General features: G+C 46.7%; 1 protein-coding gene across 1 annotated transcript in view; it reads right to left on the bottom strand.

The window, feature by feature from the left end:
• The window catches only part of SKIC8 (SKI8 subunit of superkiller complex), a 96931-nt gene that overhangs the window by 17237 nt on the left and 63029 nt on the right, over positions 1–16665 (bottom strand). Inside the window, exons 4-6 of the mRNA XM_063952657.1 lie at positions 9873–10045; positions 7771–7919; positions 7590–7683 (exon numbers count right to left, since the gene is read on the bottom strand). Coding sequence (XP_063808727.1) covers positions 7590–7683; positions 7771–7919; positions 9873–10045 — 416 coding nt within the window. The remainder of the gene's footprint in view (positions 1–7589; positions 7684–7770; positions 7920–9872; positions 10046–16665) is intronic.

Below are 16665 nucleotides of genomic sequence, written 5' to 3'. Positions count from 1 at the left end.
AGATGGCGTTGGGTGCTGGAGCCAAAGGGAAGGAGGTTCAGGTTTGCAAAGAAGGATCAGATTGGACCCGTCCTTAGGATGGTTGGGATCTTTGTGTAAAATGCATGAACCCAAGTTCACGCTTGCGCACCAACACTGGCGAGTCGGACTCGGCAGTGCTAGATTTCACTGTTACAAAAAGTAGCAATGATAGAGATCTTGAGCGGATGCCAATTTTTGGATCAGCTACCCTTGCACAGGAGCAAATTAATTTGCTCCAGTGTTTTAGTATTTACTATTGCTACTTGCAACAAAATGGATAGATCTGTATACCATATAGGCCCAGATTTATCAAGCCTTGAAGAGTGATAAATTGAACGGTGATAAAGTAACAGCCAATCAGCTCCTAACTACCATGTGAAAGGCTGCGTTTGAAAAAGGACAGTTAGAAGCCGATTAGCTGGTACTTTATCACTCTCCAAGGCTTGATAAATCTGGGCCATAATCTCTTACCATGGTTGCGAGTGAAAATGTAATGCAAATAATCAAAAGTTATGCATGTTACTAGTCTGTGAGACATTGAGACCTAGTGTCCAATACAGAGTCTGCAAGGACAGCTTAGCATGTGGTGGACATGTCACTCTCCCTATCCCCAACACAACAACTTCACATCCAAATATACCTCTCAACACATCTCCACTCCAGTTCCCAATACACCACTCTTCCAATATTATAATCACCCACATTTCCCTTTTCTTACAGTACCCAGCAGACAAAAGGGGCCCATACATCAGAAATCTATTGGACAATCTGATGTTTTGCAGATGATTGTGTCAATAAATCTGCAATGTATGGGGTTCACAGACTGCAGATTTCGGCCACAAAAAGGACTGGATTGTTAAAAGGAGAGTTATGGTAGACTTACCATTGTTAACTCTCTTTCTGCTAGGTACATTGGGTTCCACAGGGAAAACATTGGGTGTAGAGTGGATCTTGATCCAGAGGCTTTAGCTGTCCCAGGAACCAATGGGGCATCCTCTATAACCCCACCTCCAGGCACAGAGAGCTCACTTTTGTTAACCAGTCCAATGCAGGAGAAGGCAGATGTTAGTCACATAGAACCACATTCTCATGACAGGAAAAGGTACCAGCGGCTAATGCCAAACAACCCAAAGAAGCTAGGTGCGTCAGGGGATGGCCCTGTGGAACCCAATGTACCTGGCAGAAAGAGATATAACAATGGTAAGTCTACCATGACTCTCCTAAAGCAGTTCCTCAAGGGAGGGGATGCTTCTTAGCAGATGTTCGAAACCGGCGTCCAAAGGAAGCATCCTGGGAGGCGAATGTATCAAAGACATAGAACATAAGAAACGTGTTTACTGAGGACCACATAGCCGCCTTGCACAATTGTTCTGCGGACGCGCCAAGGGGGGAGGGGGGCACAAGAAAGTCCAACAGACTGAGTAGAATGGGCTTTAAAAGCAGCAGGAGCTGGGGAGTCCAGTCTCCACATAAGCTTGTGCAATCACCATTCTAATACATCTGACCAAGGTTTACTTATTCACAGGTCAGCCACGTTTGTAGAAACCAAACAGGACAAAAAGGGTATCTAACCTCCTGATAGAGGCAGTCTTCTCCACATATATACGGAGAGCCCTAACCACATCCAAAGAACGTTCTTTGGCTAACTAGTCCGAAGAGATAAAGGCCGGAACCACAATCTATTGGTTAAGGTGAAATGATGACACCACCTTAGGCAAATAACCTGGTCGAGTTCGTAGAACTGACCAGTCACGGTGAAAAATCAGAAACGACAGGACAAAGCTCCAAAGTCCGACACCCGTCTTGTACAGGCAATAGCCAGCAAGAACAGGACCTTGGCCGTGAGCCAATTTAGGGTCCACTGATTCAAGAGGTTCAAATGGAGACTCTTGCAGGGCATGTAGTACAACAGACAGATCCCATGGAGCCACAGGAGGGATAAAGGGAGGCTGAATCCATAAAACACCCTGAGTGAAAGTATAAACGTCAGGTATAGATGCAATTTTTATCTGAAACCATACAGACAAGGCAGATATGTGAACCTTGTGGGAGGCCAGATGAAGGCCTAAGTCCAGGCCTTACTGCAGAAAAGCCAGAATTCTGGAGGTTCTGAATCTATAAGCATCGTAATTCTTATCAGCACATTAGGTGAAGTAAGAATTCCAGACCATGTAATAAATCCGGTTTGCGGGCCTTCAACATAGTTTGAATAACCGCCTCAGGAAATCACTTGGCCCCGTCAAAGCCAGTCTGGTCAGGTCTGGATAAAGACAAGGGCCCTATACGAGAAGGTCTGGTCGCTGAGGAAGTAGAAGGGGATGCCCTGTCGACAGACCTAGCAGGTCTGAAAACCAATGCCGTCTGGGCCACGCTGGAGCGACTAGAAGCAGCATTCCTCCTTTTCATTTGAACCTCCGTAGGACCCTGAGCAGAAGTGACACTGGCGGGAACACGTAGGGCAGCCACAAGTTCCGTGGAACCGCCAGTGCATCCACGAACGCTGCTTGAGGATCTCTAGTCCGAAATATGAAGACTGGAACCTTGTAATTATGTCAAGATGCCATGAGGTCTACGTCCAGTAGACCCCCACATGTCCACTAGGAGTTGAAAGACTTCTGGATGAAGACTCCACTCTCCAGCGTGCACGTCTTGAAGACTGAGATAGTCCGCTTCCCAGTTTAGGACGCACGGAATGAACACTACGATATTGTTGGCAGACGGCATTCGGCCCAACAAAAGATTCTTGACACTTCCATCATTGAAATGCGGCTTTGAGTGCCGCCTTGATGGTTTAATGTATGCCACCGTGGTGGCGTTGTCTGATCGTACTTGAACAGGCCTGTTCTGTACCAGAGGCAGGACAAGAGATAGTGCATTGAACATTGCTTTCAGCTCTAGAATGTTTATTGGGTGGAGTGATTCCTCCTTGGTCCAACGACCCAGAAAATAGTGTTGCTCCAACACCGCTCCCCATCCCCTCAGACTGGCGTCCATTGTCAGCAGGACCCAGTCGGGGATCCAGAAGGGACGACCCCTGCTTAATTGCTGGTCCTCCTACTTAATTGCTTATCCTGGGGCCACCAGATCAGCGACAGACAAACCTCTGGAGTCAAAGAAATCATGCAAGATCTGATCCAATGAGATAGGCTGTCCCACATGAAAAGGGATTAACTGTCGTAGAGGGCGGGATTAAATGGAGCGTACTCTACCATGTCGAAGGCCGACCCCATCAGGCCAAGTACTTGCATCGCCAAGTGTGTTGACACTCTGGGATGACTAATGAAGTGTCTTATCCTGTCCTGAAGTTTCAGGACTTTGTCTGGAGACAGGAACAGTCTTCGACAGTGTGTGTCCAAGAGTGCCCCCAGGTGCACCATGTTCTGAGATGGGACCAGCGAGGACGTCTTCCAATTGATTAGCCACCCATGGGCTTGCAGGAAGGTGATAGTCCGTTGAAGATGACTAGTGGGCCCTACACAAATACCAATCCGACTCGGCGGCGGGGGTGAGGTGACGGGGGGAGTGAAGTTTCTTCACTCCTTCCGTCACCCAGCCCCATAGCAATGCATGCCAATATGGACAATCTCGTCCATATTGGCCTGCATGCATAAGCGACGGGGCACCAACGATTAACGAGCGCAGGGCCGTGCATCGTTAATCATTGGTGCCTACACACAGAACGATATGAACGACGGAGATGTGCCGTCCTCACGGCCATGACCTTGGTAAAGATCCGAGGAGCCGTAGCCAGTCCAAATAGCAGAGCCTGGAATTGGTAGCGAGTTGCCAATAGCAAACCACAGGAACTGCTGATGCGACATAGCAATAGGAATATGCATCCTATACATCCAGGGATACCGTATAAGTCTCCGGGTTCCATAGCCAGCACAATTGAGCGCAGCGTTTCCATACGAAACCTGGACACTCTCACAAACTTGTTCAGAGATTTGAGGTTGAGTATAGGCCGGAAGGACCCATTGGTTTTTGGGACCAGAAACAGGGTCGAGCAGTAACCTCTGCCTCTCTGGGACTGAGGTACCGGCACAACCACTTCTGTACTCAGGAGAGAACTCATAACAGTCTGTAGAGCTTGTGCCTTTAACGCAGGCATTCCCAACCACGTTCCTCAAGGCACACCAACAGTGCAGGTTTTAGTGATATCCAGGCTGCAGCACAGATGGTTAAATCAAAATAACTGAGCTACTAATTAAGTCACCTGTGCTGAAGCCTGGATATCACTAAAACCTGCAATGTTAGTGTGCCTTGAGGACCGTGGTTGGAAAGGCCTGCTTTAACGGATCCGAAGGGAGAGCCTTATTGCAGAACTGGCGAGGTGGACGTCTCTTGAAGTAGACAGCGCACTCGTGAGAGAGAACTTCCAGTACACATGCGTCTAAAGTGGTCTTTAACCAGACCTGGGCGAATTGTATAAGTCTGCCTCCCACCCTGGGGTCCCCCAGGGGGAGGCCCACTCCGTCACTCAGCAGGCTTGTCATGTTTTGAAGCAGGCCGACGGGCTGCCCAGGATCGTTTTGCCTTGGGTTTGGTGGTTTTGGGAGCACGAGCTTGCCTCGGGTATGCCTGACACTTTTCGTTCCTTTCGGCCTCAAGGGAATGCAAAGTGGTACCTTTTGCCTTCTGTGCAGAAGGATTAGTATTTGGGAGAAAAGCAGTCTTAGCAGCTGCTAATTCAGACAAAATTTTATTTAGGTCTTTCCCAAACAAAATTTCCCCAGTGATGGGGAGTACTTCCAAAGTCTTTTTGGAGTCTAGGTCCACTTTCCACGACCTCAACCACAGTATGCGGCGAGCCAGGACTGACGTGGTCGACGCCTTAGCTGCCAATACTCCCACCTCAGAGGACGCATCGTGAATGTAATAACAGGTATTGTCTGGCATTGTCAGAAATATCCTCGGGCAGATCTTCCTCTAATGCCTGAACCAATGCCTCAACACCTTTTGCAGCACAGGAGGCAGCTATAGTGGGTCTATGAATTGCCCCTGTAAGGGAGTATATAGATTTCAGGCATCCCTCCACACACTTATCTGTCGGTTCCTTCAGTGAGGTGATAGGCAGAGTGGACAGAGGTGACGTGAGAATTCACCGGCGGTGGAGTCTCCCATTTGTTATATAACTCTGCAGGGAGGGGATAGCAAGCCAAGGCCTGCTTCGGCAAAGGGAATTTCTTCCCTGGATTAGACCAGGGTTCCCGCCCACAAGATGGTCAGAATGGGGTAATACAGTTTCAACCACCTTCTGCTGTTTAAACTTCTCAGTTTTCATTGCCACAGTAGTGGAATCCTCATCAGTGATTTGTAGGTTATGCTTAAGAGGAACCACTAAGGCAGGGACATCAATTTGCACAGGAGAATCCTCATCAGTAACACAGGATTCAGTGTCTGACAGGACCGTATGCTCCCCCTCCTCTTCAGAGACATCAGAGAGGTTTGTGGATTGTGAGGAGGAAGCAGCCAACTGAGAGGACCCAGGGGCATGGGAGTGACCTGGGGTAGACTTCTATCTAACCAGAGATGATTTAACGGCTGCAGTTGGTTAGACAAATTTTCCGCCCAAGGTGGTTTAACCATATGGACAATTTGTGGCGGTAGTGGCATAGGTGGTCCCATAGGGGGTGCTAGGCATTCCACCAGAGTACCCAGTAGGGTGGTGAACGCAGCCTATGGTGGCTCCTGTGTAGATGCAGGAGCTTCAGACTGACTGGGAGGTGGATGACAAGAAGTACACAGACCATCAAACAACGCTTCCCCCTCTGGTAAGTCCTTGGAGCATGCTCTGCATGATGCAGGAGCTTCCACTGATTTACTGCCCTGTTAGTCATTATGGTATATATGCTACAACAGGGCTTTTTAGTACGATGAAGCCAGAAAAAAATAAACAATACCTGCGGATAAAAACCTGGTATTATGTGACTAACACAGAATATACGTATTTGATAAATACTGTCTATTACTATATTATAATCATACTAGATTCCCCAATATCCCTATCACAATAAAGCTGCACTGGAGTAGTGTGTGTGTGTGTGTGTGTGTGTGTGTGTGTGTGTGTGTGTGTGTGTGTGTGTGTGTGTGTTTATTTTGTAAAGTCTCAGAGCTGTGTACAGACAGCTTTACAAGGTAGACCTTGACCTGCAATCCTGGAGACCAGCAGCAGCTATGCTCCGAAGATGGTGCCCAGCATCTCAGTCAGGGAGTGAGGGAGAGTGAGAGGCAGCTCCAGGGCGGGAAATCTGCGAGGAGATGGCGCCGTGGGCCAGGGGAGTGGCTACAGGTGAAGTGCCACCTCCCCTATTCTGGACTTCCACCCCAGGTAATGTGAGCCTTATTAAATGGGGTGTTAGTACACCCAACCTGTACTCAATCACCCTGGTAGTCTAGTGGGGTCCCTGCCCAGTGACAGTGTCCACGCCAGCGCCGCGACCAGTCTTCCTAGGTCGCGGACAGAACACGATTTAATGGCGGGTCTCGCCTGGGGAACCCTCTTACCTCCTCCCCGTAGCAGCCATACATACCAGGAAAGCGGTGTGCGACTCTGTGCCTAAGCTGTGACTTCTACACCGCAAGTACCCGGGAACCAGGCTGCAGGAGTATGCAACACCGCTTGGGAGGTGATGGAGCTGCAGCGGTGAATGTCACACAGACATACAGCACTGACAGCCCAGGCAGAAATAGGAAATCTTCAGAACAGCTTTTCAGGGCTGCCCAGTGCAGCCCTCCTGTTAAGTGACCTGCTGCTGCAGGCACCAACTCGAAAACTGAGCTCTCAGTGCCTGGAGGCGGGGTTATAGAGGAGGCCCCATTGCATCCTGGGACAGCTAAAGCTTTAGCCTGTTTGTGCCTCTGGATCAAGATCCACTCTACACCCAATGTTTTTCCTGTGGAGACCAATATAACCTGCTGCAGAAATCAGGTTTTTCAATATCGCCAATTTCACTGATCAATTGGGACTGTAGATTGCGAGTGTATGGGCAACAATCAGCAGACCGTTTCTAGTAGCCTGTCTTTCAAGATTGGCAGATCTGTTAACTGAAAATGATCTGCAAATCACTGACAAATATCTGTAATGTACTGTATGGGCAAAGTTAGATGGATTGTAGAAATAATAAATCTGGGGGTCGGGGGGAAATCACCTTAACTCCAGTAAGGAATTGCATAACTGAAATTAGAGGTTTCACCCACTCGCACCCCTAAATTAAGAGTTGTTCTTGTGTTCAACTCCAAGTCAATGACAATAGGAACGATTAGGTAACAGATATATTCAATAAATGTCCTAAAAAAAAAAAAAAAAAAAAAATTACATGTGTAATGTACACTCACTATTTTTCATTCTGATTAATTATCTTTTATTTATACAGAAATATATTATGCAGCAATATCAGTCCCTGCCCAGTGGAGCTTTGTCTTAACGATCTACCACACACACACACACACACACACACTAATGTCAATGTCCTACTAATAACTTTTTGGAGTGGGTGAAAAGCCATGATGCGCCTGCCACCACCCTGTCAGATACTCTGTATTATGTGATGTGAAGATCCTCTTACCTTCCAACGTGTGGAGCAGCTTCCCAGTTGCAATATCGAAGATATTGATAATGCCATCAATGGCACCGCTTGCCAAATATTTCCCATCTGGACTCTGTTGGTCAGTCAGACACGTCAATAAACGTTAACCAATTTAAGTGGAGGTGGCCTATATTTCTTCTCTGCAGCCACTGAAACTTACATAAGCAATGCTAAGGATAAATTTGCCTCTGGTGTCAAGTGAGAATTCCTTCTTTCCAGTCTCCACGCCAAAGATGTTCACTTTCCCTACGTGACTTCCTGTAGCCAAGTGTTGGGAGTCGGGTGAAAAGGCAACAGACCAAGCATCCACTGTGGAGATATAGGGGTTAAGAGCATAGACAGGTGAACCACTGCATAATATTTTATATGGCCACGTACCAGAAAAGCATTATTGTTGGCTGATGTAAAAAGAACACAAAAATAAAAAAGGACAATGTAGAGGTTTGTTTGTTTGCTTGTTTTTTTTAAACCATCAATAGCATCAACATAATTCTCATCTCTAAGTAATAATATGCTACAAAAGAGGTCACACTAAAGTGGGGTACACACGGAGAGAACCATGCTTAAATTCTAACCAAATGTAACAAAAGACCTTGGGAATTTCTACAGCGCTGTCTTCAGTCAATTTTATAATCAGTTTTGTAGTCTTCCGTTTTTATATAGCCGCTACCACTTCCAATAATCACATCCATATAATAGATGTAGTCCAGTCATAGTAAAAGTCAAATATGAAAAATTTATTAAAACACTTTAAAAACAAAAGGATTCTTCTTTGCTTCTAGACAGCACAGATTTCAGCGGGTATCACAGTTCGGCTTTAAACAAGGAGTTATCTCACCGGACCTCCCGGACACAGATTATAATCACGGCGTTCCCCCTCCTCCGAGAATATAGCTGCTACCTGGAGCTGTGCACTTGAGGGCTTTCCTGCCGTTAGTCGTCCACGGACGGGGGAACGCCGTGATTATAATCTGTGTCCGGGAGGTCCGGTGAGTTAACTCCTTGTATAAAATTTATAGCCGAACTGTGATATCCGCTGAAATCTGTGCTGTCTAGAAGCAAAGATAAATCCTTTTGTTTTTAAAGTGTTTTAATAAATTTTTCATATTTGACTTTTACTATGACTGGACTACATCTATTATATGGATGTGATTATTGGAAGTGGTAGCGGCTAAATAAAAACGGAAGAACACAAAACAGATTGATTATAAAATTGACTGAAGACAGCGCTGTAGAGATTCCCAAGGTGTTTTGTTATATTTAGTATTGTGTTGTGCAGATTGGCTGATCAGCATTCTCTTGGAAATTACAGCTGCATTTGATTCTTAAGCACTCGAAGAAAGGGGTGTAGTATGGTATGCCGGCGGCGGGGCTCCCAGCGACCAGCATACCGGCACCCCGACCGCCGGCATACCGACAGTGTGGCGAGCGCAAAGGAGCCCCTTGCGGGCACGGTGGCGCGCTACGCGCACCACGCTATTTATTCTCCCTCTAGGGGGGTCGTGGACCCCCACGAGGGAGAATAGCTGTCGTATGCCGGGTGTCGGGATCCCGGTGCCGGGATCACGACATTCGGCATACTGAAGACCACCCGAAGAAAGGATCCCACTGTGTGTGTATTTTACTTAAATTATAACTAGTCTGACTAGATTGCTTAGAAGTTAAGCACGGATCTCTCCGTGTGTATGCCCCACAGCGATAGCGATGCGCGGTCCTGCACGTCGCTATCGCTTGTACTAGATTGTGCCTGCATGATATTTATGTAACTAAACATGATAATAGCACCTAATATACAGTATTGTAAAGAGTGTATGCAAGTCTATGGGCTATATATATATGAAGCGGCATTTCTTGGCAGATTGGAGCAGAAAGATTTAAAGTGGCACTAACATTCAGTTTAAAGCACGCAGAGCTATACACTGAATTTTAGTGACGCTTTTAATTTTCCGCTCCAGCCTCCTGGGAAGCGGTGGATTCCATAAAAAAGTAATTTCCTTTATGCTTGCAGATAGATAACCAACAAATGTTGGCATTCGGTGAAATGGAATAATAATAATAATAATAATAATAATAATAATAATAATAATAATAATAATAATAATAATAATAATATACAGAATCTTTTCCTCTTCACCTCAAAAGCCACTGCTTTGGAAATATAGCCATGTGTGTGCGTTTCAGCTCAGTGCATTACAGGAAGCAGAGAGGTAGTGCTTCATTATTAACAATTATTAAAATAAGTATGTCCTGAATAGTCAATACCTGGCCCAGCATCAATGGAGCTCATCTGTTTGCCAGAATCAAGGTCCCAGAGGCGAATATGTGCATCCAAAGAACTAGAAGCTGCAATGTTCCCAGTGGGACTCACATCAACAGATACAACCCCCAGCTGGTGGCCCTCGAGTGTCCATTGCAGGTCTAGGTGTTCATCAGTCCTGCAAAGTATCCAGGTGATAGGACATTAGACTAGCATATGACAAGGACTAGGCACTAGGTGAGCAGGAATAGTATTCTGTTAGGAGATACAATATATATTGGAATATGGTTTCTTTCTAGTACTAAAAAACGCCAATGGATCTTGACAGAATAAGATCACAAATAAAAAAGGCCGTTTTTTTTTTTTTTTTTTACCCTAACATACCTTTATTTAACTGGAATGGTCAGATAACATGTGTCCGCACCGCCCCACTGTGTCCCCCAGTTTTTGACGATGAGATCGGTTCAGCAGATGTGCATAATATAATATTTAAAGGTTTTTAAAAACTTTTGAAACTACAGTACATAATTTTTTTTAAAAAGCCTTAACAATGGTTTTGAAGGAAAAAAAAAATTGTCAGTTAGGTGGTTAAATTAGACAGTAAGGGGTCTATGTACTAAGCCTTGGAGAGAAGATAAAGTGGATGGAGATAAAGTACTAGCAAATCAGTTCCAAACTGCTATGTTACAGGCTCTGTTTGAAAAATGACCATTGTGAGCTGATTGGTTGGTACTTTAAGTCTCCACGACTTAGTAAATAGACTCCTACGCATGGATGGAGCAGTAATGGCGCTGTATCCAGAGGCTGTGTAAGACTTTATTTCAGTGCACCAAGTCTACAAATAAAACTCCAATATGGTACTGCCACACTCTAAAGCGCAGTCTGCAAGAAAAAAAAAAGGGCAAAAAAAAAAAAAGTTTGTATTAATTTAGAGCATGGGTCTTCAACCTGTGGCCCTCCAGGTGCTGTGGAACTACATATTCCAGCATGCCCTGCCTCAATTTTAGCATGACTCAACAGCAAAATTGTTGCAGGGCATGCTGGTATGTGTACTTCCACAGCAGCTGGAGCGCCACAGGTTGAAGACCCATGATTTAGATGAATCAACGACTGATTGTGTTAGGTCTATGGCAAAAAAATATGGAGGTCATAGAAAATAGGATTTTAATACTTACCGGAAAATCCTTTTCTCGTAGACCATAAGGGATATTGGGGGAAACTAGTACGATGGGGTATAGGCGGGTCCAAAGGAGCCAGTGCACTTTAAATTTCTTCAACTGGGCGTGCTGGCTCCTTCCCTCTATGCCCCCTCCCACAGGCAGTTACAGGTTAAAAAGTGCCCGAAGGAGAAAAGGACATGAGAAGGAACGTAACAGAAAAGGTGGCGAGATTTACACACCAGCACACCACTAACAAACAACAACAACAACAACAACAACCAGCAACAGCTGGTAACACAGACAGCTGAACAGGTAACTATAGAACAAGAACCTGCAGAAAAAAGTTCACGCACTGAGGCAGGCGCCCAATATACCTTATGGACTATGAGAAAAGGATTTACTGGTAAGTATTAAAATCCTATTTTATCCATAAGGGATATTGGATGAAACTAGTATGAGGATGATGTCCCAAAGCTTCCAGAACAGTCGGGAATGTGCGGAGACTGCTGCAGCACCGCCTACCCAAACTGGGTATCCTCTTTGGCCAGGGTATCAAACTTGTAGAACTTCACAAAAGTGTTCATCCGCGACCAGGTAGCAGCTCGGCATAGTTGCAAGGCCGAGACTCCACGGGAAGCCGCCCAGGAAGAGTCCACTGATCTTGTAGAGTGGGCCTTTAGAGACTTAGGTACAGGCAAGGCTGCCGACACATAGGCCTGTTGGATAGTATGCCTAATCCAACAAGCAATGGACTGCTTTGAAGCAGGGCAAACCTTCTTCTGCGCATCACAAGAGCACGAACAAGGAATCCTTGTTTCTGACCTGAGCTGTATGCTTGACATATCTTCAAGGCACGCACAGCATCCAATGCCTCCGGAGGAGCAGAAGCGTCAGAACTGGACCGAACCACAATAGGTTTATTCCGATGAAACGCGGAGACAACCTTCGGCAGTAACTGCTGTCTAGTCCGGAGCTCCGCTCTGTCCTCGTAGAAGACCAAAGTAGGGACTTTTAAATAAGGCATCCAATTCTGAAATACGTCGAGCAGAAGCGAGGGCCAGTAACATCACAGTCTTCCACGTGAGGTACTTGTCTTCTACTGTCATGAGAGGTTCAAACCAGGAGGACTGTAGAAATTTCAACACTACAGCCAAATCCCAGGGTGCAGCAGGCGGCACAAAGGGAGATTATATGTGGAGTACCCCTTACAAGAAGGTCTGAACTTCTGGCAAAACTGCCAATTTCTTCTGGAAGAAAATGGAGAGAGATGAAATCTGAACCTTAATGGAACTCAGACGCAAGCCTTTATCAACACCAGCCTGCAGGAAACGTAAGAAACGTCCCAAGTGGAACTACGCAGGCGGATACGGGCGTTCCTCGCACCAAGAGACATATTCTCCAGATAGGATGATAGTGTTTTCACGTCACAGGTTTCCTGTCCTATACCATGGTAGCAATAACCTTTTTGGAAAAACCCTTGTGAGCTAGGATGTTCCGCTCAACCTCTATGCCGGCAAAGGAAGTCGCCATAAGTCCGGGTAGACGAACGGTCCTTGTTGAAAAAGATCTCTTCTGAGAGGTAGAGGCCAAGGGTCTTCGACGATCAGGTCCAGAAGATCCGCGTACCACGCCCTCGGAGGCAATCCGAATTGCCTGGGCTCCCCGATTTTCGAATGCGTTTGAGCACCCTTGGGAGCAACGGAATCGGAGGAAACAGGTAGACCAGCTGGTAAGGCCAAGGCGACGTCAGTGCATCTACTGCCCTCGTCTAAGGGTTCCTGAGCAATACCAGTGAAGCTGCTTGCTGAGACTAGAAGCCATCATGTCTATCTGCGGGCAGCCCCACCGGTGGATGATCTGTTGGAACGCCTGATGGTGGAGACCCCACTTTCCCGGGTGGAGATCGTGACAACTCAGGAAGTCCGCTTCCCAGTTGTTCACACCCAGAATGAAGATTGCCGACATTGCTGTTGCATTTCTTTCCGCCCAGGAGTATTTTTGACACCTCTCGCATGCAGGCTCTGCTTTTTGTTCCTCCCTGCTGATTGATATACGCCACTGCTGTGGCGTTGTCCGACTGTACTTGGATCGCGTGATCCTTGACCAGAGGAGAGGCCTGAAGCAGAGCATTGTAGATCACCTGAAGTTCCAGAATGTTTATCGGAAGGAGGGCTTCGTGGGATGACCACCTGCCCTGGAACTGTGCCCCATGGGTGACAGCTCCCCATCCTCTCAGACTCACATCCGTTGCGAGGAGGATCCAATCCTGAATCAGGAAACTCCGGCCTTCCAGGAGATTGGAGGATTGCAGCCACCACAGGAGGGAAATCCTGGCCTGAGATGACAGCCGTAGCATCTGAAGGTGCGATCCGGACCATTTGCTCAGGAGATCCAGCTGAAAAGTCCTGGCATGGAACCTCCCATATTGGATCGCCTCGCATGAGGTGACCATCTTTCCCAACAATCTTATACAAAGATGGATGGACACTCGAGTAGGTCGAAGCACCATGCGGACCATCTCCTGAAGTTTTCTCACCTTATCCTCTGGTGGGAACACCTTCTGGGCCACAGTACCCAACAACATCCCCAGAAACAGAAGCTGCAGAGTCTTTAAAGTAAAGGAGCCTGGGGCAGGCATCACCGCCTTTTCTGACAGTCAAGAGACTGATACATCAACCCCCGGGGGTTCCTCCCAAAATTTCCTACCTTCGGGAGCAAATGGGAAAGTGCGCTAAAACTTTTTAGACACTTGGAATTTTTTGTCTGGCTTTTTCCAGGCCAACTTGAATAGGTCATCTAACGCTGCAGAATCAGGGAAAGTGACATTAGGCTTATTTTGTGTAAAGAAAAACAACTGCTGTGATGCAGTGTCCTCTAGAGGGAGCTTTAAAACATCCCGTATAGCCAGAATTAGGGGTTCAATACCCTGAGCAGAATCGGTATCCCCACTAACAGGGTCCAAGTCCTCCCCATCTTCCTGTATATCCTCATCTGTGTCAAATAGTAGGGCAGGCAAACCACGCTTTTGTGGTCCTTCAGAGGAGGGGGGCTGTGTAACATCTGCCCTAGCAGCTAAATCTGCAACAGCCTGTTGTAGTAGCCGAGTTCTCTGAACATGTGCAGTGAGCTGGGATGACATATCAGACATCATATTTTTCAGAGACCCTAGCCATGCAGGCTCTGGACACTCTCCTCAAGCCTTTTCACAGAGTTGTGATGATTGGCTGCATTGTTCACAAGAAACAGAATTAGATCATACTGGAGAGAATCTAGTGCGACATACACTGCACAGCTGGTGTTTATCCATATTTTATAGTAAGCACAATAACACACACAGACAGTATTCTCAAGCCTGCCCTTACTGTATGTGAGGAGACACAGAGGGGTATATTTACAAAGAATTGTATTTGTGCCGATTTGGTGGGAGATTCATCTCAAGTAGTATTGGTCGTGTTTTTTTGCAACTTTGTTTTTTTTTTCCATGTAATTTACTAAGCTGCCGAGTCCTCTTCTTTCGTATGCTCCGATGTCGATGTAAATCGTATTGTTGGGCAGTGTTTTACGGGAGTGATTAGTAAAACACTGCCGGACATAACACAATGAAGCCCGGCCAGATCAGTGAGATCCGAGCAGGGCTTCATTGTGTACACTCTTGTGGGTGACCCCAATTAACTTTGCGGTTAACCGCAGACCACAAAGTTCCCATCATAGGCTATAATGGAGGACCGCGATCCTCCATTCTAGCCGCTGCGCTGAGCCTGATTGACAGGCAAGGAGCACACAGCCAATCAGGAGAGCACCATGACAAGGCGCTCCCTGATTGGCTGACGGGACCTTCACTGACAGTAGTCACGAGGGGTCCTGGCAGTCGGAAAAAGGGGTTTCATGTGTAAACATGGAACCCCTTTAGTGCGAGGGATCGGGTTTTAGCAGTTAGTTGTCTTTTAACCCCCTGGATGCTACATGGAATGAAGAGGACCGAACGTCACCGGATAATTGGTGAGTATTTTGGGCATCTTTTCATAGGTCCACGGTGGATTCTACGGGACAAGAGGACCAAGGGGCTCCCTGGGAATAGGTAAGTATGTGAGTGTGTAAGTGTGCATGTATGTAAAATAAAGCTTTACTGTCACTGTGTGTGTGGTGATTTTTTGGGGGGTATATTTTTTTGTAGTAGAACTACAGGTACCAGCAGGCCCGTTCTTTCCCCGCATGTTGGTACTTGTGCTGTGGCATTATCTCTCTGGCTAGTGGAGCCCGGTGCTGGTTTGAAAAATACAGGGGAACCCTACGTCTTTTGTCCCCCGTATTTTTTGAACCAGGACCAGACGCAGAGCCCAGTGCTGGTTGTTTAAATATGGGGGGACCCTACGTAATTTTTCCCCTGTATCTTTACAACCAGGAAAAAAAATTTTTTTTTTTTTTTTTTACGTATTAGAACATTTACCAGCAGTGTTTGGCTATTGCCGGCAGTGATTGTGAATACGAATTCTTAGTAAATTACAGAGTTCTATAAAATAACAGGCGTGTTTGACCGATGGTGTATTCATTCGTATTTGTGAACTCTGCTGTTAAAACAAATATGAATGCCCTCATCACTGCCGAGATTTGTGTTTAGTAAATTTCCGAGATGACTCTTTGAAAAAAAAAAAAAAAAAAAAAAAAACTCGGCCAAAATCGGGACGTTAGTAAATATACCCCAGAGAGAGAAGGACACCAGCACACCCCTAGCTGTACAGCCCCAGTGAGGCTGACAGCTAGCTATATCACAGTAAGCACCAATAAATGTCTGTCTGGTAGAGAACCCAGGTAGTGTGCAATAGCGGCCATCCCCCTTTGCTACACCCTGTACCAGTGTTCCAACGTGGCTTGCAAGGCAGGAAGAGCTATGTGCGTGCGCGCTGTCTGTGGATGCAGTAAGCAGAGGAAGGAGTCAAAATGCCGCTGGTCACGCTCTGTGGTAGCTCCGCCCCTCCAATGGCGCCGGAGCTATAGTGAATATTTATACTGGCAATGTCTCCCGTTTGCTCAAAAAGCTAACACAAGTGCTAGTTCAAGCGATTGTCAGCCAGTCTACACAGGGGACCCTAGCAGGACCTAGTGCCTGCGTTCACCTGCACTTTGAACCGGGGGACCACCCCGGTTTGTACTCACCACAGACGTCAATCTTCAGGCAGTGTTAGCAGTGTGCTTCTGTTGTGACAGCCAAGGCGCAAGGCCGGTGACACCCCCCCCACGTAAGGACCATGGGGATTATACCAAAGCTCCCAAACGGGCGGGAGAGTGCGGATGACTCTGCAGCACCGAATGGGCAAACACAAGGTCCTCCTCAGCCAGGGTATCAAACATATAGAATTTTGCAAATGTGTTTGAACCCGACCAAGTAGCAGCTCGGCAAAGCTGTAATGCCGAGACCCCTCGTGCAGCCGCCCAAGAAGAGCCCACCTTCCTTGTGGAATGGGCTTTCACTGATTTTGGATGCGGCAATTCAGCCGCAGAATGAGCCTGCTGAATCGTGTTACAGATCCAGCGAGCAATAGCTTGCTTTGAAGCAGGAGCACCCACTTTGTTGGATGCATACAGGATAAACAGTCTTCCTGACCCCAGCCGTTCTGGTTACATAATTCTTCAAAGCCCG

The sequence above is a fragment of the Pseudophryne corroboree genome, chromosome 2 (assembly GCF_028390025.1).
Source record: "Pseudophryne corroboree isolate aPseCor3 chromosome 2, aPseCor3.hap2, whole genome shotgun sequence".
NCBI classification, from domain to species: Eukaryota; Metazoa; Chordata; class Amphibia; order Anura; family Myobatrachidae; genus Pseudophryne; species Pseudophryne corroboree.
Note: the sequence above shows the minus strand (reverse complement) of the source record. Positions and strands in the feature narration are given on the sequence as shown.